Consider the following 23,833-nt stretch of genomic DNA (forward strand, 5'->3'; position numbering starts at 1 on the left):
ATATACATGTATATATTTCCTTTTAGTAAAATACTTTCTTTATAAAAGGTAATAACAATGAAGTTATCAAATTCTGGTTTTGGTGGGCCAGGAGAATAATATTCCTCCAAGGGAAACATTGACGTTGGCTTTGCTGGAGTCAATATTTGCCTCTTGGGTAAATAAATCTTGCTGTCAACCAAACCCCCAACCTAATATCTGCCTGCTGTAATACAGAAGGTACAAAATATTGAACAAGCACCAGACTTCACTTGCTAATACATAAACCTTTCACTCAAAACAGTTTCAAATTAAAGATATGATTTTCATCCCTATATTTGAAAATGACAAATAAAAAATCCTAACAATTTCTACAAAGCTCCCACCTTACACCTAAAACACCATAAACCCAACAAGTTTTGCTTCCTATAGTGTAAAAGTTCCCTTACTCTCAGAAACAATCTGCACATCTAGGATTACCTCACTAATCTGTTTGAGATGGGTTCCCCCCCGGGTGACAGGCTATAGATAGACCGCTCCTGGTCCTACACTCCCACCAGCATTCGCACAGGCAGAGACACACCCAGCTGCAGTTACATGCAGGGTGACCTGCCACGGCATGAACCAACAATAGAGAGGCTACAGCTAAGATATCACCAGATATCAGTCTAGGACCCCAGAGCTGTACTGCCCTGCCTTGGCCGAAACCCTGACCAGTATGAATTTATTACCCAGTTCATCCCTCCCTCAATGTGGAGAGGAATATGTAACAAGCCTGTGTTAAACCAGGCTGCGATTTTTCCCCAGACACTTCACTTAAAGGTGCACTGTTTTAGATTAAAACAATTTTATTAACTACAACAAGATAGATTTTAAGTGATTATAAGTGATAGCAAACAGATCAAAGCAGATTACCTAGTAAATAAACAAAACCACAAACTAAGCCTAAGATACTAGAAAGGTTGGATATGAATTAGCAGTTTCTCACCCTGACTAATGATACAAGCAAGCTTGCAGATTCTCAAGGCACAAGCTGCACTTGCTTTGCTGCTTGGGCTCCCCACCCCCGTTCCAAGTCCTTTTCTTTTGGAGCTTCTCTCAGGTGTTGAGTTGTGGGGGAGTGAAGAACCACAGATGAGGTCACTCCCTGCCTTATGTAGCTTTTCCATGTGGTGGGAACCCTTTGTTTCAAACTTGGTTCCCAGACCAGTTTGTGGAAAAATACAGATGCCCAAACTGGAGATCAGAGTCATGTGATCTGGTCACATGCCCTTGCAGAGTCATAGCAGCTGTTACTTACAGACTGTCTGGAGCGTTCTCAGGAAGGCTCAGGAAGTGTGGAGAAGGGTCTCCTAAGGCCTACTGTTTCCCCTGATGGTCCATTACCTTGAATAGGCCCTTCCCAACCAGCTATCTAGACTGGAAGCATTTTGCCTAGTCGGTGTTACCTAGATATAACCACATTTGAAATACAGATACATAGTCAATATTCATAACTTCAGATCCAAAAGGGATACATGCATACAAATAGGATAGTCATTGTCAGCAAATCATAACTTTACCAATGACACCTTACATGACTCACCTTGTACAAAATGCATCATAATTATGCCATAATCACATCATAATAATATTACTATGACGAATATGGAGTGCAGTGTCTCACAGTGTACATACTTAGCTCTAGTCTATATTACAGGATAAGGTCAACGCAAGCTGCCTGGCATCTATCTAGCTGTTGAAGTGTTTCACTTCAATTTGGCTCCTGCTGATGTATGTGCATCTGTATGCAGACTTAGTAACACCCCCTCCACAAGCGGAGTAGAATCACGGTCACCGTAATTAGGTCAACACAGTGTTGGTGTAGACACTGCGTTGCTTAAGTTGACTGTTGCTGACTTTCAGGAGTCATCCCACAATGCCCTATGCTGACAATACAATCGATAACAAGCGCTCTTGGTGCACTGCCAACACAAAGAGCCAAGTGTGCACACACACACACAATTGATTTAATAACTGCAGTGGCTGTATGCTGACTTAAGTTCGGTTGACATAATTTTGTAGTTTAGACATGGCCTTAGGGGCTCATCACTGTAGTGTCTGAGGGCCTTCCAAGACTTTAAGAGTAGAAATAATAACAATCTTTCTCTCTCTCTCTCTCTCCATTGTCCTTCTAAGTCTATGGGGGAAATAGCTCAATTTGTTTATGGGGAATTTTTGTTTATAGACATTTGTGTGTGAGTGGATGTATTGCATTATGTATACGTGAATAAAGAACTTATTGAGGGAAAGGCAAAATGAATAAATTAGCTTTGCATTTAATTCTCAAATTGATTGGGTCTGTTGTTATTCTGATGTGCTGTGGGAATCAAAGTAATCGTCACAGTCTAGGTCCAGCTCCTGCGAAAGTACAGTCTCCTGCACTCATCAGCCTCCCCCTGTTGGTTGACAGTTGCATTGTTCTAGTACAGAGGTGGGCAAACTACGGCCCACGGGCCACATCCGGCCCGTGGGACCCTCCTCCCCGGCCCCTGAGCTCCTGGCCTGGGAGGCTAGTCCCCAGCCCCTCCCCTGTGTTCCCCCTCCCACACAGCCTCAGTGCATGGCGCTGGGTGGCTGGGCAGAGCAGTTGCAGAGCCGCGGCCTGACCCAGAGCTCTGGTGATGCAGCTGTAGCGCCACCAGCCACCGGTGCTCCAGGCAGCGTGGTAAGGGGGCAGGGGGAGTTGGATAGAGGGCAGGGGAGTTCAGGGGGGTGGTCAGGGGTCGGGGGTGTGGATAGGGGTCGGGGCGGTCAGAGGGTGGGGAACAGGGGAGTTGGATGGGGCAGGGATCCCAGGGGGGCAGTCAGGAATGAGTGGGGGGGGGGGGTGGATGGGGCAGCAGGGGGCAGTCAGGAGGGTGGTCAGGGGACAGGGAACAGGGGGATTGCATGGAGCAGGAGTTCCGGGGGAGCTGTCAGTGGGTGAGAAGCGGGGGGGTTGGATAGGAGGCGGGGGCTAGGCCACGCCTGGCTGTTTGGGGAGACACAGCCTCCCCTAAGTGGCCCTCCATACAATTTTGGAAACCCGATGTGGCCCTCAGGCCAAAAAGTTTGCCCACCCCTGTTCTAGTAGAACACAGTTGTGGGAAATCATAGTCATGGAGAGACTGGAGTTCTCTCAGGTAGCTCATGGAGGGCTTGGAAAGAGGCCGTATTCATTGAGGAACTCTGTATTCATTGAGGAACCAGTGCAAAGAGCAGAGCACCAAAGTGATGTGTTCACAGAGACTCACATTACTAAGCAGATGGCTTCAGCTTTTTGTCCAAGCTGGAGCTTTTTCAAGGCATGTGGCTTCATTCTGAGATATAAATAATGAGCTGCAATAATCAACAGCTATAAATTCATACCGTTAGAGAAGGTCTTGATTAAACCTTGTGATTGTTATGGGCTTGGTGGCACGGTGAGTTGGTTTCCTAGATTTATTTTCCCCTTCTGATCTAGTTTACTTGTGCACATATGTTGGTGGTCCCAATAAGTCCTTAATGGACATTGGAATGCATCACAACCACTGTTCCCTCTGGTACAACCTTGCCTGATAAGCACTCTCTCTGAGTGGCCAATGGCTGGCCTAGTGGGGGGATCACAAATCATAACTGGTGTCACTGGAAAATGTTACAGGCAAACATGTTACAGATTGTAGACTATTATTATTACCATTATTACATTATAACTTTTGTACGTCGTTTTTTTTTTTTTTTTTTTAAGACAGAGAGGAAACAGGTTTTCATTTCAATAAAGTTTCTAGCCCTTTGTATTGAAGAGAAAAACCTTCCATTGAACTCTTGCCCTGTAAGGGGAGCTTTGTTGCAAACTACTCTGGGAGTATTTTACCAATCAAGGCTGCCAAAGAAACAAACACTTAGCTGAGTCAAGGATCATTTAACAGTATTATTGATGTTGAACCCTCCTGTGCCAATACCCTCTCTGTTTTTTCAGCATGACTTCTCCTTTTGTCCACCTGTTCCCCAAGCAGGACTTTCTGCTGCATATCATAGGTTGGAAATAAAGTGACATTTTTCTTGCCCTGTCCCTTGTTGGTACTTTTCCACATTAGCAACGTGTCACCCTTCCTCTAAGCCAGAAGTTATCAAACTGTGGTCTGTGGACTGCTGGAGGTCTGCAGAGAGCTGGCTGGTCACATGGTGCTTGATGTTCTTCCTCGTTTCTAGAACCTAATTCCATTAAAAGGTAGCTTAAATGCATAGTTACCAAGTATTATGTTCCTGTGTATGCAATTGTCATTGCTACAGGAATGCAATGTGTTTTCAAATGGGAGGAGAGCTGGTCTGTGGGATCACACATGGGAAGGATATACGAAATAATATGAGTTTGAGAACCTCTCCTCTGAGGGTTTTAACAGTTCTTATGGCCAGAACTCTGGGTTTCTTGGCCAGACAACATCTCCTAGAATGCCATGTGATCCCCATGTGATCCCCTTTCTAACTGAGCTACATGGTGCATCAGGGGAGAGGTAGTCTGGCCAGCAAACCTGCTCACAGGAGAGAAGAGGGGCATGAAACAACCCAGCTATAACTTCCATGAGTTTATGCAATTCCCATGAGTCAATGTGGCACCGTAAGAGATGCAGTTTAATGTTGAATGGACTCAAAATGAAAAGTTTCACCATTTCCAAATTGAAATGTTTTGGAACTTTTGTTCCATGAAAATTTTCAATATTTCAACTTTTTGTCCCAATTCAGGACCAAAAAAAAAAAAAGTTGAAATATTGGAATTTCCCATGGGATGCAGATTCTGACTTTCACCTAGCTCTAATCCCTCAAATAATGGGAAAGATCCATGTTGTCAGGTTTCCACTGACTTTCAGTATGACTGATATGCATTAGCAGAGCTGCACAGGTAACCATATGCAGTGCCTACCTGCTCTGTGCCTGAATCTAACTGTCTTATGATTTCATGGGGCTTAAATGTTTAATGGGGAAGGAGGGGAACTGAACAACTTGCTTCTCCGAATGAATTACCTGCTGTGAGTAGCGTGAACCCTTTGCCATGTAAAAAAAGTTTACAGAACAGTTTTGGTGTAAATATATGAGATATTAATACTGAATCTAAATAACTCCGGGATTGCTACATCACCTGTGCAGTTACAAAACACTTCAGAACACTCATGGTTATGACAACGTGCTGTGTAGTCTGTAGAACTGTTTATTGCTATGGAACCAAGGCTCCTATCAAATAAATTTCATTTTATCTTAACACTCAGGACACTGCCATCACTCGGGATGAATTCTTGCTCGACTTTGACCAAAAACATTCTACAATCTTTACTTCTCAGCCAAGGGCTCTCAATCTGTGGGTCATGAACAAGTGTCAGAGGGTCACGAGCACCCAGCCTTTCCCATATTGCTAAATGGGAAGGGGGTCCCGGCTATATGGAAAGGGACACAGGATGGAAAAGGTTAAAAACTAGTCCTATGCCATTTCAGAGCTGGTGAACTGCCTGCCCTAAATGGTGAAATAATTGATGGAAACTACAAGCAAACTATGGACTATGTTCTTCCCTCTGTCTTTGCACCAAACTGCTGTCAAGAGGTGTACTTGCTGAATGAAGGTAAAAGACGGTCCTACATCTTCTACCATATCTGAGTAGCTTGGGGCCTGCCCAGCTCAGAAAATGCCTCTCTCCCCATCTGATTCCGACAAAGCTGTGATCAGAAGAGGCACTCAAGCTGTATTGCCCTTAGTTTAAGTGAGAGGGAATCTCTGATAAGTTGGTCTCCAGAGGAGGTCATTAATGCTGGAATTCACTTCCCTCTTGGTTTGCCAGAACCCAGACCTTTAACTTTCAGAGCACACTGCAAAGCCCATCTTTTTTCCTGGACAGTGGAAGTAGGATTGCCACCCGTCTGGGTTTTACCAGTTGAAAAGAGGACCTGGCAACTCTAAATGGCACCCCAACCAAAAGTCTGGTTACCGCGGTGTGTGGGGAAGCTCCAGGTCGTTAACCTGCTCCACTGGGGCTACCTCCTGCCTCCAGGCAGGCTCCTTGAGACAATCCAGTGAGTGACAGGGGAGGGGGCAGAGGGGTGTTCAACGGGCGTGGAGCCTTGGGGGAAGAGGCAGAACAGGGGCAGGGTCTGTGGGGGGAGAGGCAGAGAAGGGGGTGTGGACTGGGGAAAGAGATGGAGCAGGGGCAGGGCCTTGGGAGGAAGAGGCTGAGCAGGGGTGGTGCCTTGGGGGTCCAGTCACCAACAATTAGAAAGGTGGCAATCCTAGCTGGAAATGAGATGATAAAAGCGGTCATTATAGACCTATTCCTTTGGGCACAGACTATTACATGCTGCATGGGCAGAGCCTCGGGTGCTATAAACTGGCATAGCGCTATTGAGGGCATTGGAGCTACCTTAGTTGTGAAAAATGTAGGGTCAGGTCCGCAGCTGGTGTCAGTCAGGGAATCAATTCCCTGTCATGGCAGGGACCTCAGGCATTGGTGGCACCTTAGTCTCTTGTTCTCTGCTTCTGGCACACAACAGCTTGGTCTCCTGAGGGCTAAAATGCTGCAGTTTCACCGAAGTAATTGGGCTCAGCTTAAGGGTGTTTGGTGAAATGTAATGGCAGGAAGTCAGATGATATGATCTGTTGATCCCTTCAGGCCTTCAGCTGTATGAAACTATTAAATCTGTGGAGCTGTTCTGAGGTCAGTGGAGCTATGTCAGTTTACACGAGCTGAGACTCTGGCCCCATGTTTTGGGCCGCCCGTGATATAGCATCTAATGACTACGGTTTGACTCCATGCATCTGAAGAAGTGGGGTTTTTTACCCACAAAAGCGTATGCCCAAATACATCTGTTCGTCTTTAAGGTGCCACCGGGCTCCTCGTTGTTTCTGTGGCTACAGACTAACATGGCTACCCCTCTGATCTGGGATTTGTTGATTGTCCAATCAGTGTATATTTTAAATTTCCAAAAGCGCCTACTTGTATGGATGGGGGCTTCAATTCGAAATCCAAGAAAGTAAATAAATAATAAACTTCTATTAAAACCATACGCCTAAACACAACGAGGCCATGTGAGCAGGACTGGCTGTCCAACCCGAAGAGGACTAAGAGACTGCCCTGACTCGCCTAATTTCCTTCCCTCTTTTCTGATTGCATACTATGGCATGAGCTTGCTTTCTCCCAGCTAAGAAAACAGAGTTATTTTCCTATGAACAGACTAAAAAAACCCACCGCCCTTTTCAAATAGTCCTTTTCACCTATTTGGTCCACCGAAAGAGAATATTTTGAAAATGCACTTTGCTAAAATAATCCCAGGGGGGTTTTGAGTATGTTGTTTTGTTTTATCTGGCAATAAAGTCTATGCTGCTTCTGGGCACTCGTGTTCGCTTGACAATCAACGCTTCTTCTCTCTGTCCTGGGAGGGCAAAGGCGGGAGGGGGAGAAGGGAAGGGCCGAAAGTACAGCCGAGAATTGTTCAGATTGCCTAGATCTCTCCAGGAAGTGATCTTTCTGCTTTTACTCCAGACACACGCCTCCCAGCTAGCCGGCAGCTCTAACTAATTAGCACACGTGATGGGAATAGGAAACAAAGCCCCAACAATAGTAGCGTGGGAACGCAGAGTAAACTGCAATTACATCGCCCCCACCCCTCCAAAAAGAAAAAAAAAATTAAATAACTAAATAAAAGCCGGCGACAATAAAACCAACAGCATGGGAAGCGACACAAACCGCGCTGGGCAGGGGTGAAGATCAGTGCTTGCTGGCCGAGGAACAGCCGCTGTTATTTCCATTCCATACTTCAAGTACATTGAGGCTGCTTCTTTCCCTTTTGTTCAGGGTTGGGGCACAACAGAAAAATGTGTTTGGGGAATTTCAGCACTTGCCAGGTCATGGGGGAGGTCAGGCCACTTTTGTTGGGAGAGAGGCGGAAGAAGAAAGAGGGCAATCAAATATCCTCCTGGAGACAGCTTACAAGCACATGTCCCATGCTGTCAGGATGATAAGCTCCAGTGTGACACTTGCAGCTTGTTGTCTTGGTGCCAAGCTGAATACATTTGGTATATGTTAAATATGTGAGAAGTGGCCACCACTTCCCCAGCGGATCACAGCTTTTAGACCTATTATAAGGGAGCTATTGTGTGGGATTAAACACATTTGCTGTGGTTAAGCACTCCTAGTTTGTGCCTTTTCCCCACTTCCTTTACAGCAATATTATTAATCATGACTATCTAGGTATTTATGCAGAGCCCATCACCGTGGCATCTGAGCACTTAGAATGTAATAGATCAATAGACACATAATAATGACACTTTGGTTTTGTAACAAGTAAACACACAGGGACTGAGTCTTGTTCTAGCTATACCACTGTAAATCAGGCGTAAGGCCTTGTCTACATGGAGGAAACTGAGGGGCATAGCCAGGCCAAAATAAACTCCTGCATATGGACACTCTTTTGGAATACACGGAATGTTATTCCGGAATAATTACTAGCTCACGAAAGCTTATGCTCAAATAAATTTGTTAGTCTCTAAGGTGCCACAAGTCCTCCTTTTCTTTTTGTGGATACAGACTAACATGGCTGCTACTCTGAAACCCTGTTATTCTGGAATGAATTCACTTTTATTTCAGACCACAGTGTCCACATGAGGAGTTATTTCGGAATAACGATGCTGGTCGATTGCCTCATATAGACAAGCCCTACCTTCACTGAAGTCAAAGTTACACCGGTTTAAAAATGGTATAAGAAAGGTTGGAATCAGGCCTTTTGACTGGCCACATGCTTTAATTTTCAACATATATAATTTTCAGTGTGCTGACTTCATTTTTGTGGTACCTTTAAAATAAAACTGTTTTTACACCCGTAAATTTAGACAAAACAATTTTGTGCTGCCAATCTCAACACAGCTGTTTCTACATCCTTAGATTAGTCTAACAAAAAGTTCCTTAAAAATACAGCAGTCAGCAGGGATGAGGATCTGGCCTAGTTTTGGCAAAATCTGGCTGACATTTTGATTGCATTGTTTGTGTTTATCGTAGTGTTGTCCCATCTTAAAGATATAAGGGAAGGACAAGAGATATTTGTTGGTCATAGGATCTGATTTTTGATGTTCTCACTGCAGAAGATGGCTTAGTGGTCTAGGTCCTGACTTTCAAATGTTCAGACTCTGTGGAATCATTCATTCAAAGAGTCAAACCCAGCCGTTTATTTTTCAAAAGTAGACAGAGTTACTTTGCCAGTTCTCTAAGATAAAATCTTAACCAAGGTCCTGGCTGCTGTGTAAATTCCCATGGCAAGCGAAGGGATTAACTCTGGTTTCATAGGCTGAAATTTCCCTCAGTACCCCATGTGTAGTGTGCTGTACAGTGGTGGTTTTCCTGGCTACTGCCATCCACCTCAGACGTGGCTGTACTTCAGTGGGACTGAATGTATGTAGTTAATTAAATGTTTAAAGTTCTTTCAGTATGAAAGATGATGCTACATAAATGTGAGTTATCTTAAGGATAAACCTAAATACAAGTTACCCCACATGTGCATGCATCTTACACCTGATCTGCAAAATGCCCAGTTCTTCCTGTACAGGGCCTCTCTGTGCAACAGTGATCAGAGATTAGTATCTTCAAAACGGTAATAAAATATTACTATGATTTGCTTTGTCCCAAACTTTGTTTTCCAACAGCTAGAGTGTATGCTCAAGTTTCACTTTTATTCTTACCAAATGAATTTTTGTTGTAGGGAAGTTGCTCATAAACCCAGATATACTATTTCTGTTTATACGTTTGAACAGAGATTGCCAAAAAGGCAGGTTTTCCCTATTAAATATCAGAAATTTAAACAGTGGTTTGCATTAATGGCAGTAGGTGTGGGAGCTGCTTTCCATCCTAACCACTTAGTCAGAAATGACTAATACTTATTTTTGTCAACGCTGCATCTTAATAGCAAAGAAAACTCAAAAAAGATTTTACACTGTAAACTCTTTGGAGCAGGCTGTCGTCTTACATGCCTGTACACCACCTAACAAATTTTGGACACTACTGTGTTACAAATAATCATGCGGAAAAGCACCGTGAAGAAGATTAGATAGACCTTTCCTTGGTGAAGGAATCTTAGGGGGGCCTAGCTTGAGGTCACAAGAACAAGGAAGTTCCTGGTGAATAGTTCTGCTCTGTCCCACTGTGTCAAAGTATTGCAGGAGTCTGAAAAAGATGTTTCATCTAATAGACTTTTCAGGAAACGGACATCAAAGAAAAACTCAAAAATCTGGGCGAAATTATATATAGAACACAGATAGACTGCATCATGTTACATAGCAATCTGCCATACAATCAGTCTTGGACAATAATGCCAAATGAACAAAGGGATTAAAAAAAAAATCTCTGAACATGGTGAAGCTGTATCCTGGGCAGATTGTACACATACCTCAGGGCATTGTCTCCTTATATAGTTTGGCAACACTTCATGGAGCTGTCTTGCCAATAAAGTATTATTGATCTGAAATCATTATGTGATCTTGTAATATCAAGGTATATTTACATACAAATAAATGATTAAAAAGTGTGTTGGAGTTGCAGCTCAAACACTGAAAAGTTAGGAAATTCCAGAATTAAGGTTGCATATGCAACCTTAGTTCAGATCCCTTGTGCATATATTTGCATTATGATACAATTGTGAGTCACACGATCACATAGTGTTTTTCCACAAAACCTCCACCTCATTCAATGTGGATGATTGTCTGGGGATGAATCAGGACTGTGTAATAAAAGAGGCTGTTGTCCGTAAGCCCCCTGCCTCATTAGTGGCAGAAGTGGGAAGTTGTATGGTGGATATGGCAGGGAATTGCAGGAAGTCATAGAGCTTGGAATGTCATAGAATATCAGGGTTGGAAGGCACCTCAGAAGATCATCTATGAAAGGATGGTCTGGTGGGTGAAGGTGTGAGTATGTGTAATTATGTAGCAAACACCATGCTTTACTGTGCAGGTGCTGTAATCGTTTAGGACAGAGTTTTTATGAAAGCAGTTATTGTACATCTGTACCAGGTTGCATCTCTTCCTCTCATTTAAAAATAGCCATATAAAGAAAGCTATTTCTTATTGCGATGTGTTCACATTCACAGTAAGTATGTCTCTGAAAACTTGTGTAACATGTTGAAATTAAAGTTAAAAAATGCAGAAAAATGTCAGTCATGTCATCCCTTTAAAAACAGTTGAGACATTCGTGGCTAATCTGTAAACCCCTTCATTAATCACACTGGTGAACAATTACACAAGTATTGAAATGAATTGAGACAATCTGAGTAAGAATCTCATCTGTTTTAAGAACGTACAGCTCTCATTCCCACTGTATCTGAAAACCTTAAATCTTTAACATATTTATCCTCAACACCCCCAGGAAGGAGCAAAGTATTCATCCTAGTTTTACAGATGCATTGCACTGATACAGTCCTGTTTGAAACAGGATTATGTTAACAGGTACTAGGCACTTTTAGTTCTTACCAGCAGGCTCTACACAGGGAGGTTAGAGAGCTACACAAATCACAGCCCTGTAGGCTGGACTCTGTAGTGCCATGGAGATAAGCCCTACATGAAGTTTGTCACAGAGCAGGGAATTTCACCTTGGTCTTCCAGCTTTAAGGCTCCTGGCCTAAATCACAGAATCAGCTTTCTTCTGCAGCCTGGTTGCTCACCAATATGACTTCACAGTCTAGCCCAGATATGTTTTTGCAAATGAGTTGAAGAATTGGAGCATAGTATAGGACAAATCCAAAGACTATATGAATTTTTTTAAATCCTCTAGAAAAAAAATAGTCTGGACTGCTGACTTAAGATGACTGTTCTTGCTTAACCGTGTTAAACCACCTTACCAAAATAAGATTTAAAATTCATTTAGTAGCAAAGGCTTTATTTCACAAGATTTGTGCTTACAATGAGGACTTTAATGTGAAAGTTTATCCCAATCCTTGGCCAATTTGGAGATAATGTTGAATTTAAAAACATCTTGATGAATTGGACATTACTAATTGCATTTTAATTTAGCACTTATACCTTACTGTAGTATCAATTGTTCCAACCAATACATGGCCTGGCCCTAGACAGAAGGTACATGACAGAACTTGGGTTCCATCAAAATTAGCATATCCAAATTGAAATGCTAGATTCAAACTCTTGAACTTGGGGGAAGTGTTGGTCACTGCTAAAGCTCATCTCTGTTAAAAATGACAAATTCACAGCCCTGCTTAAAGTGCATGCTAAATTCTGCCAACTCCTATTTGAATGCTTCTATTGATTTTCAAACAGTTACCTTGATCCCAGGAAAGCATTTTTAAATAGTGAGACTTGTACCGAAAATGAACATATTCAAGAATGAAATACGTAAAGAAAAATGCAAGATTCAGAGCAGTAAACTCTGGAAACGCTGGTGCTGTGGTTCAGTAAGTTCTTGGTGGGAGGGAAAAGGTTTTCAACTCGCTCCAGCATGAGTGCCAGAGCCACTAGTTGAATTGGGAAAAGTAACCATAGTAACAGTGAATTTCCGGGACTCAGTATGACAGGTTGACGGGGATTACTCTTCAAAGCAGTTGCTCCCTTGGGAGAGAAGACTTAAAGGGAGGGGTTTGGAGTTAATTTAGTGCACACACTAGAACAAGGGTCAGCAGTGGCAGGTCTCTGCTGAAGGGAAACCTACAGCAGCAATAAACAACTCCCTTTCAGTGTTATTTTGACTAGTATCGAAATAGCCTAAGGAAGCATAAAACAGAGAAGAATGGTGGAAAAGTACACAAAAAAAATCACAGACTCACTCAGAATGATAATTATGAGCAAGAATTCTTAGACATGTCAGGCCAGATCCTTGGGCTTGCCATGGCAGCTTTGCTACCACTCCTGTTTTACTGCCTCTAGTGTAATGGGTGATCCAGGGAGAAAGGGGATGTGGCTGGACCCCCTCTGTGCTCCAGTAGTCCCTGGCTCTTGGAACTGCCCCTTGGGGACAAGGGCAAATATTAGACCAAACCTGAGAACCAGTCTGATGGCAACATTAGAGGGGCATAAAAGTGATTTTTGAAAGTTATTTCGCTCCTTGATTCTCCTGATCCTGCGCTCAGCTGCAGTGGATGATCTTTCTAGACCAACACATCTTTTAACATATCTTACGATAGCAGCTGATAGTCACCTGCAATTACTCACACACAGGCCTACCTACGCGCTGACTGTCTATTTCTGTACATCATTTTTGGGAAATCAGTAACTGGGAAAATTCTGAAGTATCTCTGGAAGTTGTCTGGCTTCCTTAGTCAATGAGAGGAAGTAGGCATGAAGAGTAAGACCGTATGTTGAAAATCCTTCTGGAAATCTCTGCAAGTAAAATAGATTACTTAACATGAATTCATTTCTAACACTCCTTTAAAAAGTGCAAAGGAGACCTCTTTGTTATGAAATAATCACCTACAAATCGGTCTGAAACTCTTCATTCCCTAGCACAAGTCAGATGTGTAACCCCGGAGCCAAAACAGAGTATATTTATATGTGCCTTATATTGCATTTGCATTTTTAATGCTTAAATGGCCAAACGCATTTCTATCTTTGTTTAAAGCCCAATCTGCTTCTAAGCTCGTAAAAGCAAAATGCACGGACAGAGAATGTTTATGATTTATAAATGCTTGAAAAATTGATTTAATGGAAAAGCTGACCCAAACTTAACCTTAGCATCGCAAAAGAGGCGGATTAATGATAAAAACATTTCTTGGGAATAGGTGGTTCCTATCTTATTCCAAAGGCTGGTTGCAGGCAACTGCAGGATCTTTCTATCTGCTAAACTGCAACTGTTGGCTGTGCCATTACTGGCTTTTATCTCTTTGGCTCCAGGTCCTTTCACTCTGCCAGAAGCCCCTTCCAAAAACGTTACTGTTGCATTTAACAATAATATGGGCAACTCAATGAAATGTACATTGTGAAGTTGTGTGCATAGCTTAAGTTAAAACAAATGGGATACTTAAAGCAAACAGGCTAGTGGACGGAGCAGAGGAGCAGCCTTGGGGAAAGCTAGGTTTCCTGGTGCTGCCTTACTATGGGATGGTAGGCACCCCCCCTTAATTTTTTTTGTGACTAAGTTCCCCATCTGTGAACTCAAAACTATCCACCTAGTAAAGGACCCTTATTTGAAAGGCCTTGTGTAAATTAAGTATTTTTTGTATTACCGTAGCATTTAGGAGCCCCACTCATGGACCAAGATCCCATTGTGATTGGTCCATCAATAGTTATTAGCCAGGATGGGTAGAGATGGTGTCCCTAGCCTCTGCTTGCCAGAAGCTGGGAATCGGCAACAGGGGATGGACCCCTTGATAATTACCTATTCCATTCTTTCCCTCTGGGGCACGTGGCATTGGCCAGGGTCAGAAGACAGGATACTGGGTTAGATGGACCTTTGGTCTGACTCAGTATGGCTGTTCTTATGTGCTGTACAAACAGAACACAAAGTTGATCTCTGCCCCCAGGAGCTTACAGTCTAAGACAAGAGAGAAAAGATGGCTCCGGATGACAGGAGAACACAAGGAACCAGAGAGCCAGTACCCTTCAGCCTCACAGGCTGTGGGCTTGGCACACCAGCAGCCAGTTGTCAAGGTTTTTGTTTGTAGAAATCAGCGCAAGGGCAGTTTTGAGGAGGGATTGGAGGGAGGCTAATGAGGTGCCTCTGCAGATGTTTAGCGTCAGACGCCCAACCAGTGTTTTCCCCAGGAATTGATATGGGGGGGGGGGAAGTGTTCAAATTTCTGGGGGAGGGAGGGTTCAGGGCTGATGAGGGGTGAGACCGTGAGGGTGAAGGTGGGCTTTATGGCACCATGGTAAAAACTGAAAAATGTTTCATGACAATTTTATTTGATTTTAAAATCATCACACAAATTAAAGTTGGCTACTCAAGCCTTCTATGAAGCACTACATCTACAATCCTTCTTGGTTTCCTGTTATAATTTTGCACAACTCTATTAATGAACTTCTTGAATGCAATGCATCCATCTGTGGTGGCTTCTTGTGTGTCCGGTACTTCCATTCCTTCAACTGATATGCTCATTAGTTCATTCACATGATCAGGCAGAAGGCAACTTCTTTCAAAACACAAAAGTCTATTCAATGATGAAAAAGAACGCTCAACTGTAGCTGTTGTGACTGGGAGTAGCAAGAGATGAATTCCTACTTCTTTCAGCCCAGGAAATATAGCATAAAGATCAGGTCAAGCCACTAGTGATGATAAAAAAGAAGTTGAAGTCAAATCTTGATTCATTAGTCGTATGATATTCCACTCTGTGTTCAAATTCTCTATTCTGCCCTGAGCACGTGGCAGCCCCATTGCTGGTAGTGCCTCACTCCACTCAACTGTCAGTGTTTTATAAGACAGGGATCTGTAAAAGCTACGTAGAGGTTGAGTAGAATCTAGAAGTCGCTGTTGTAGATTTTTAAGAATCAAGTCTGTGTACTTTTTCAGTTGTCTTAAACACTTCTTGTCCTCTTCACTTAAGGATTCAATATAAATGCCTTCATTAGTCAACTTCTGGACTGCAATTTCTTTGCTTCTTCCAGTACTTTTTCAATGCATAGCTCTCTGATGGATCCAAACGTAGCTTCTATTGCTGGACAAAGATCTACTACTGTTGTAGCAGATGCCTGGATGGCATTGTTTAATGACCCAAGTGGTTTCAACAGTAGACTTGCAAGAGAGAGAACGGTTTTAGAGTAGCAACCGTGTTAGTCTGTATTCGCAAAAAGAAAAGGAGTACTAGTGGCAATAGTCTTCTCTGAACGTAGTAGCAAAAGTAATCCCATCTTGACAGATACTTTCCAAAGCCAGTAATAATGGCTGCAGTAATTTTAAGACAACAGCCAAGGATCACTCATGAGAAAGCCAGAGGGTTTTCCCAGATTGGACTAATTTGAACTTCAGTCCTAGTGTATCTTCTATATTTTCCAAGATATTCAGTCTTTTTGGACTCTTGCTGAAAAAAAGAATATAATGAAGACATTAAATGTATAGCTTTTTAAATGTCTTTTGAAGAGTCTGCAGCTCATACTAGTGCTAGTTGTAGTAGATGGCCTCTGCAGTGTGTATAGGAGAGATTAGGGTTACACTTTTCTCTGAGCAAAGCTTGTACTCCACCATGTTTTCCAGAGAAGTTTGCAGCTCCATCAAATGCACAAGCAGCCATCTGTCTGGGGTCCAACTGACAAGCATTTAACTCTTCTAAGATGTGGGTTGTCACAGATGCAGCCAATCTGTCTTCTATAACTTGAACATCTAGAAATGCATGTACTGGCCTACCACTGACATCAAGATAACGTACACAATGACTTAATGCTTGATGACCATTTGCACTGGTGCATTCATCAGCCAGGTATGCAAATTTTTTGAATGTGGTGAGAGTTCTTCACTTTTCAACTGTTGAGTCTTTCACTGTTGCACCACATGCGTCTAGCCAGTCAGCTGAGTTTCTTGCAGAAAGACAGTGAGCATTTGCTGGTCTTGTTTGGAACTAGTGTTCAACTTCAGGATGAACAAGTGACAATGCACTTAACACTGGCCTCCAGTTTGTAGTGTGTGGTGTCTCTTGCTTAAACAGAAAGTATGATGCCATAGCCATGTTTGTTCACATGAACTGTGTTGTGTCTCCAGCATTCTTAACAGTCTCATTAACACTCACCGGTGTTGTCCTTGGTCAGTGGAGACTCAGAGTTCAGAGGTGCTTTCACATGAGTACACCTCCCAGGTGGGGGGCAAGAAGGCACCTTGCTCGTTCCTCCAGCTGCTCACTGTTCGCTCTGGCCACTGTTGTTCATTGTGCCACCATTCACTCCATCGCTCTGTTGCCAATGGCACTGCACCATCACCTTCTGCTGCCACCTGCCACTAGGACCTCTGCGAGTCAGACTCTTGAGGTTCCACCCAGCTCTCAGTGATTTCAGCTGAGCTCTCAGTGGGGGAACCTCACTGCTAGTGCAGACTGGGCGGTCTCTTCCACAGAAACACTGTCCCACAGGCAGGTCTAAGCACTTAGACCTGATTATCAGTGATTTCAGCTGTAGTGGTCACTTAACACAACAAAAGACTATCTATGGAGTCTAATCAGCTCCGTCTTTAAACAGTGGAGAGGGGCAGGTCAAATCGTACTTGTGGCTCAGGCAGCCTATCAAGCAAAACACCTGCCCTCACCCTCTCTTGATGCCCTCAACCAACACAGGCTAAGTACAGTTCTACTGCTCTTAACTCATACAATAAGAACAACATTCCCCCCCCCCCCCCAGTGATTTGTAACCCAACCCCAGCCAAAATCCATCACTTGGGCCACACAGCTCTGTTTGCTGGATACCTGGGTAGATTAGGTATGAATGTAAACACAATCTGGTCCTGAAGCCTTTCCCACTAGCCGAAGCTATCAGGGAGAGCTCATTTAGACTTTGTTTACAAACCATAATTTGAAATTATTAGGTTGGCCAACATCACCGAAATGAATGCTCTGACATGGTCATAAAAAAAACAACAGCTGTATAAGGAAGCTAGTGTATGTTCCTACTTTTCAAATCTATTATACTTTTCCAGATACACTTATTTTATTATACCCTTTATATGCTTTTAAAAAGTGTGTATTAATGTTTCAAGTTCAATTCAAATTTCCAAACAATCACTAAATTGGCAACACTGCATGTAACTAGTTCACAGAACTGGGGAGAGGGGGGTGTTAGGGAAATTCGCGGGGGCGGCGGGGGGTAAGTCGGGGGCACGTAGGGAAACCCCTGCGGCCAGCCTGAGGGCCAGGGTGGGAGACGGCACGGAGGCGCTCGGTCGCCAGTGCACCGCAGCCAGCAATGGAGGCTGGGCTGACGGGCGGGGCGAGGGGTCACGACAGTAGCGAGCCAGCGCCCCCCGCTGTGAAGGGCCCGGGACGCGAAGGGAGCCTTGGCCCACGGGATGACACGACCTCACGGAGCGGCTCCGCTCCCAGGGCTCGGCCCGGCCGGCCGCGGGGGCGGCGCAGAGCCCGGCCGGAGGATAAGGGAACCGAGACGCGGGCGGGGGCTGGCAGGCCGGACCGGGCAGCCGGGCTCCCCGCGCGGGGGGCGGCCCAGCCCATAGCCCGAGCGCAGCCGCCGCGGGCCCTGTCTGCCCCCCGGCCGGGGGAGGCTCACACGCGGCGGCCGCCGCTGCCGCACGCACCGCCCAGCGCCGCAGCCGGCCGCGATTGGCCGCCAGCCGGGCACCGAGCAACTTTCCCACGGCCGCTAGACCACGCGCGCGGCTCCGCCAGCGCCTGACGGGCCTCCGGCCCAGCCAATCGCGCACCGACGGGGGCGGGCTCCGAACGCGGCCATGTGTCGCTCCGAGCAGCTCCACCCCCAAGCTGCTCCGGAGCAAGGGAAGGGGGCGAGTCACTGACCAGCCTCCCCGCCAGCGGCTATTGGCTGCAACCGGCGGCGCGTCCGCCAATCAGGAGAGCGGGGCCAGCGAGTGGCTACAATGTGATGTCTGTGGCCGGCGGCGCCTGGCCTCCCCCCTCCCGCGGGTAAGAGGCGAGGCGTGGGAACGGGATGGGGGAGACGGAGTTGGCGGAGCCAGAGGTCGAGCGGCAGCGGGGCGCGCACTGAGCCAGCCAGCCAGCCAGCCCGGGCCCGGTCCGTGCCTCCCTCCCGCCCCCCTGCAGCCTCCCCTGCCCGGCGGCGGCGGCGGCAGCAGCAGCAGCATGAAGCGGGCGCACCCCGAGTACAGCTCCTCTGACAGCGAGGAGCTGGACGAGCCCGTCGAGGTGGAGAAGGAGAGCGCGGACGAGAATGGGTGAGGAGGGGAGCGGGGGCGCTGTGCCCCCGGGGGCATGGGGTGCGTGGGCCGGGGGAGGCGCCCGTTCGCGGCGATCCTCGGGGGAGCGGCAGCCGGGGTGTGCTCTGTGCCCGCCGCGGGTAGGCACGGCTCGCACCTTTGCCTCCCGGAGTCCCCGCGCGGAGCCACCTCCGCCCAAGCGTTGTTATTATTGGAGCGGCTGCGTTGATCCTTCCTTACAGCCCCGTTTCTCTCACTCCCGGCATCTGCGCTAACTGTTTGTGGTTCATTTCAGAAACTTGAGTTCAGCTCCAGGTTCAATGTCTCCATCCACCACCTCCCAGATCCTGGCTAGGAAAAGGCGCAGAGGGGTGAGTCCCCTTTCACGAACTACTGATACCCTCCCAGGGTCAAGCCGCTTTGCCCCAGCGTGCCTTTTGCATTCAACGCTGAAAACCTGTCTGTTTTACTCATAGATCATCGAGAAACGTCGCCGGGATCGAATCAATAACAGCTTGTCGGAGCTGAGGAGACTGGTGCCAAGTGCTTTTGAAAAGCAGGTAATTCACAGTGGGCTCTGACTATAATTAGTGCATAGGTGACTCAGTCACAAGGACTGCAGACTAGAAGTGGTGCTGCATCTTACCCTTTTATAGTTTATTTTGCACTATTTCTGCCAAACTCTTTTAGATCTTCTAAAAATTGACCTATTCTACCCGCTCTCCTCTCTTGCGCTCTCTCTTTTTCAAGGGATCAGCCAAACTAGAAAAAGCTGAAATTCTGCAGATGACTGTGGATCACCTGAAAATGCTGCATACAGCGGGAGGCAAAGGTAATCTTTTATCTGACAACAGATTCAATAGTTCTGAACAAACCGTGATTACAGCAACAAAGTTGTAGTCAGACCAAGCAGCACCCTGAGCCGTAACTGAATGTCCCACAAACTTGTCATCTGATATGCTGCATGCAGTGGGAGGAGAAATCAAATGGAAATATGTGTATACACTACTGGGAAATTCAGTATTTCCTCTTACATGGAACATTGTATAGTCTATTTACGGTTCTATGTTAAGTGCAGATTATGTTGTCCTAGACTATAGATAGACTCTGTTGAGAAAATGATTTGTTATCCAAGTTTCTGTAAGGTTATGGCAGCACTGTGAAGTGAAGTAACTTTCAGCCACTGAAGAGAAACACAAGCTTTTTCTCCCCCCCGGCATCCCCAGCCTAAAACAGGTGGTCTATCTGGGATCTTTTTGGCTGTTTAATGTTTTAGGTTGAAATGGGTAGTGGAAGAGCTAACACAAATGCGAATGTATAAATTGATATTTGAGGACCGACAGCTAGTCTGTGAAAGTGGCCTGTGATAAGTTACATGTGTGTGACTAATGAATTTCACTGTTCAGTGGCTTTGTGTCCATTGATGTAGCTAGCACTGGAAAATACATCTCTTCTCTTTGTGCGTTCTTTGCTGATAGTGTGAAGTTTCAGCTTATACGTGCCAGTCTGCGACTGGTCCTGGGACTCGCAGCATCACAACACAGATACTATAAAAGAAAAACTTGTTAGACCATAGAAGAGTTTTTGGAAGCCATTCTGTGGTTGGGGAAAACTGCAACTATATAACCGTCACACTCAAGTGAAATGTACTTGTAGGGAGTGTGGAGGATGCAGAGTAGCCAGTGACTAAAAACGGTATTTTAAGACTCCACTCTTTGTTCCTTTTTCTTAGGCTATTTTGATGCCCACGCTCTTGCTATGGACTATCGGAGTTTAGGATTTCGAGAGTGCCTGGCTGAAGTAGTCCGGTACCTTAGTATTATTGAGGGTCTGGATACTTCTGATCCTCTTCGAGTTCGACTGGTGTCTCACCTCAATAATTATGCCTCTCAACGGGAAGCAGCAAGTAGTGCCCACACCGGCATTGGACATATTCCTTGGGGCAGTGCCTTTGGACATCATCCTCACATCTCTCACCCGTTGTTATTGCCTCAGAATGGGCACAGTAATACCAGTACCACAACGTCTTCTACAGAACCACATCACCAGAGCAGAATTGCTGCTCCACACGCTGAAACTTCTTCACTGAGACTGCCCCCTAATGGCAGCATTGGACCAGTGCTTCCTGTGGTCACCTCTACTTCCAAACTATCTCCTCCTCTGCTGTCCTCCATGGCATCTTTGTCTGCGTTCCCTTTTTCATTTGGTTCGTTCCATTTGCTGTCACCTAATGTACTCAGTCCATCTGCACCAGCACAGTCGGCAAACCTTGGCAAGCCCTACAGACCGTGGGGGACTGAGATTGGAGCCTTTTAAGAACTAATAGTTTAGCGCAGGGTGAGGGAAGCTTAAAAACTCAGCTGAGCTGGTTTTATTGCCAACTTCAATTTTAAGTTCTTAAGTAACTGAGACAAAGGTACAGTTCAAGCTTAACAAAGTTTGTCTAAAAACTGAAGTGTTTGGGTTTTTTACATTTTTGTATTAGCAGATTTAAAAAAAAAATGAATTGCTGAAGTTTGTCCAAAAATAAAATCACACTAGTGGATGTTAACACTTGTGATAGGTTTATGCTGAGTGTTTAACTCCCTTTGTAAACAATTTGTCTCAAATGATTCCATTTTGCCTCAGAACGTTGGACCCTTGTTTAACATTTAGTGTATTTTTGTCTATTATTGTTAGTGACAGCTTATTTTTAGTTTTAATTTTTCAAAACCGCTATTCTCAGCATTAACATGAATTGTGTTTTTGTTAATATTTTGACATTAAGATGTTCTATAAGGAAATATTCTTTTGTAAACTGTATTCTGAGTTTTATATTTCTGAACAAAGCGTTGACAAATCAGATTGACCAGGCTTATCACAGAAAAGGAATTCTGTGTCCCAGAGGCTGGGTGGGTTTGGTGATCTTGTCCTAGTCCTAGTCTTATCCTAGTGGACATTTATCACAACTCAGAACCACTGCATTATTTCTTTTGGCATAAGGAGGGCCAGTTTTTTGCTCAAGAGTAAACTACTACTAGAATAGCAAAGGTGCTACCGATCAAGTGTGAATTGCATTGGTGTTGATTTAGGTGGGGTCATGGGGGAGAGAGACCAACACCTTACACCACTTTACTGGCCAGAGCCAATGCTAAACACCCTTTCAATTGTGTGGGGTCAGAACCTGATCTTGGTTACAATGGAGTACCCTAAATTTCTACTTGGGTAACTGATTTCACCCTAGGAGCTTCAAATTTGCACCTAAAATAAATTGTGGTGATATTTAAATAGCAAAAGGAATGGTACAGTGGAAACCCATTCCGGGCATAAGCTTGTCTTGTAACAAATGTATTCTCTTAACTGGTCAGTTTTCTATTGTATTTTACTCTGAGATGCACCCAGAGGTGATTCCTCATATTTTACAAGGGCTCTGCTGAATTCTTGTATATATTCTGGTTGGGTTTCATGAGACTCTCATTTTGAACAGTTTTATTCTGTCAAGAGGTATTCTTTATTGGGCTCCACTGAATTGGGTTTGGTCGCTTTTGTATTTGTGGCTAAATAAAGGAGAAAGAACAAACTATTTTGAATGACATTTTTGTCTGATATGTCAATGGGGAATCCTGTAGGGAATCCGGGTACCATCTGAGAGGTGGCAGAATTACTACTTGTTCTTTCTGTGACATATACTTAACATCACTGTGCAACTATGTCTTAAATGTTACTGCATACTTTTCTACTACGGTTCAGGTCACAGAGTAGTGCTATGTCTCAGAATAAGGCCATGTTTCAGAATCAAGCTTAAAAAGTGAGTATTAAGATTACTTTTTTGCTTTTCACATGCTTGCCAGTCCAAGGAGGATAAGGTGAAAGACACCAACGTCCGTGCTAGAGAGAAGGGTGTAGTTGCACGGCACATGCTGGTAAAGGCCATTTAAATTATTTAAGATTTTTTTTTTTTAAGTTAGCATTGGGAACCTGTTGATGCTGCCTCACACATGAGTTTTGTTTTGCCCAAACATCTATGTGAGCTCACAAAATAGGTGAGTTCTGCAGATAAAATTCAAGTTCATTTTGCATCCTATGTGGTTGTACAGCATTTAGCATGATGGAGCTCTGACACTGATTGGTGCCTGTGTGTGTTACTACAATATTAATAATACTGTGCAGCTGGCTCACACATACTGAACTTAATAGTATGATGGCATGTGTGTAAAATACTTCCCTAAAGCAGTACGAACAGAGACATGACCTGGGGCGCCTGGTTTTCTGGAAGTCTGCACCTTTAGAACTTAAAGATTTCTCCTCCAGGTACCTTAATTCTTCCCTGTGCATTTGATTTTATAGAGTAATTCTATCTTCAGATGGCTTATCTTTGCTCCAACTTAACTCTGCCAGAATAGAGCCAGAGTGCTTGTCCCCTTGGGAGCAGAGTATTTTGTTTTAAAAAGGACTCTCTGTCTAATATAGGAGTGGCATTGACTGGAGCCTGAGGGATATCTTGGGTCCCTTAGTTGAAAGAAGCGTTGCCCTGAGGTTGGGAATAGTTAATATGGGAGGGAAATCAGGTATATAACCTCATTCTGTTCTCCTAGGTTGGAGAAAATTGTTGCCAGTCATGAAGGTAGGAAAAGCAAAACTAACATTAGTGCTAGAAGTATGGCAATGTTGGGGGAGGGATAGCTCAGCGGTTTGAGCATTGGCCTGCTAAACCCAGGGTTGTGAGTTCAATCCTTGAGGGGGCCGTTTGGGGATCTGGGGCAAAAATTGGGGCTTGGTCCTGCTTTGAGCAGAGGGTTGGACTAGATGACCTCCTCAGGTCCCTTCCAACCCTGATATTCTATGATATCACAGTGAAGAAGTTATAGAATGTCTATAAACATATTAAATAAAAGATTCCAGTTTCTCTTTCAGATTTATATTGTCACTCATATAATTATGTTCCTGTTTGTTTGGTACTAAACTAACACATCTCTACCTAAGGGACTGCCAGAGTGCACACATCTGCTCTTTCGTAAAGTTTAAAGGCTTTCTAAACCACAAAGCTGCTAAGCCTCAGTGATTGTTTCCTTCACATCCAAATG

General features: G+C 44.5%; 1 protein-coding gene across 1 annotated transcript; it reads left to right on the top strand.

Annotated features, from left to right (window-relative positions):
- The first annotated feature begins 18,357 nt into the window (after positions 1–18,357).
- Positions 18,358–22,332, top strand: HEY1 (hes related family bHLH transcription factor with YRPW motif 1). The gene is made up of 5 exons (XM_037892394.2): positions 18,358–18,788; positions 19,066–19,141; positions 19,247–19,330; positions 19,521–19,602; positions 20,503–22,332. The coding sequence occupies exons 1-5, from the start codon at positions 18,697–18,699 to the stop codon at positions 21,084–21,086; spliced, it is 918 nt and encodes a 305-aa protein (XP_037748322.1). The 5' UTR covers positions 18,358–18,696; the 3' UTR covers positions 21,087–22,332.
- The last annotated feature ends 1,501 nt before the right edge of the window (positions 22,333–23,833 follow it).

The sequence above is a fragment of the Chelonia mydas genome, chromosome 2, assembly GCF_015237465.2.
Source record: "Chelonia mydas isolate rCheMyd1 chromosome 2, rCheMyd1.pri.v2, whole genome shotgun sequence".
In the NCBI taxonomy this organism is placed as follows: Eukaryota; Metazoa; Chordata; order Testudines; family Cheloniidae; genus Chelonia; species Chelonia mydas.

Excerpts from the sequence above, each read along its gene's own strand:
- HEY1 (XM_037892394.2), top strand. The coding sequence starts at position 18,697 with ATGAAGCGGGCGCACCCCGAGTACAGCTCCTCTGACAGCGAGGAGCTG. Across the intron at positions 18,789-19,065 it reads GAGAGCGCGGACGAGAATGG|AAACTTGAGTTCAGCTCCAG; the intron begins GTGAGGAGGGGA and ends GGTTCATTTCAG. Across the intron at positions 19,603-20,502 it reads GCATACAGCGGGAGGCAAAG|GCTATTTTGATGCCCACGCT; the intron begins GTAATCTTTTAT and ends CCTTTTTCTTAG.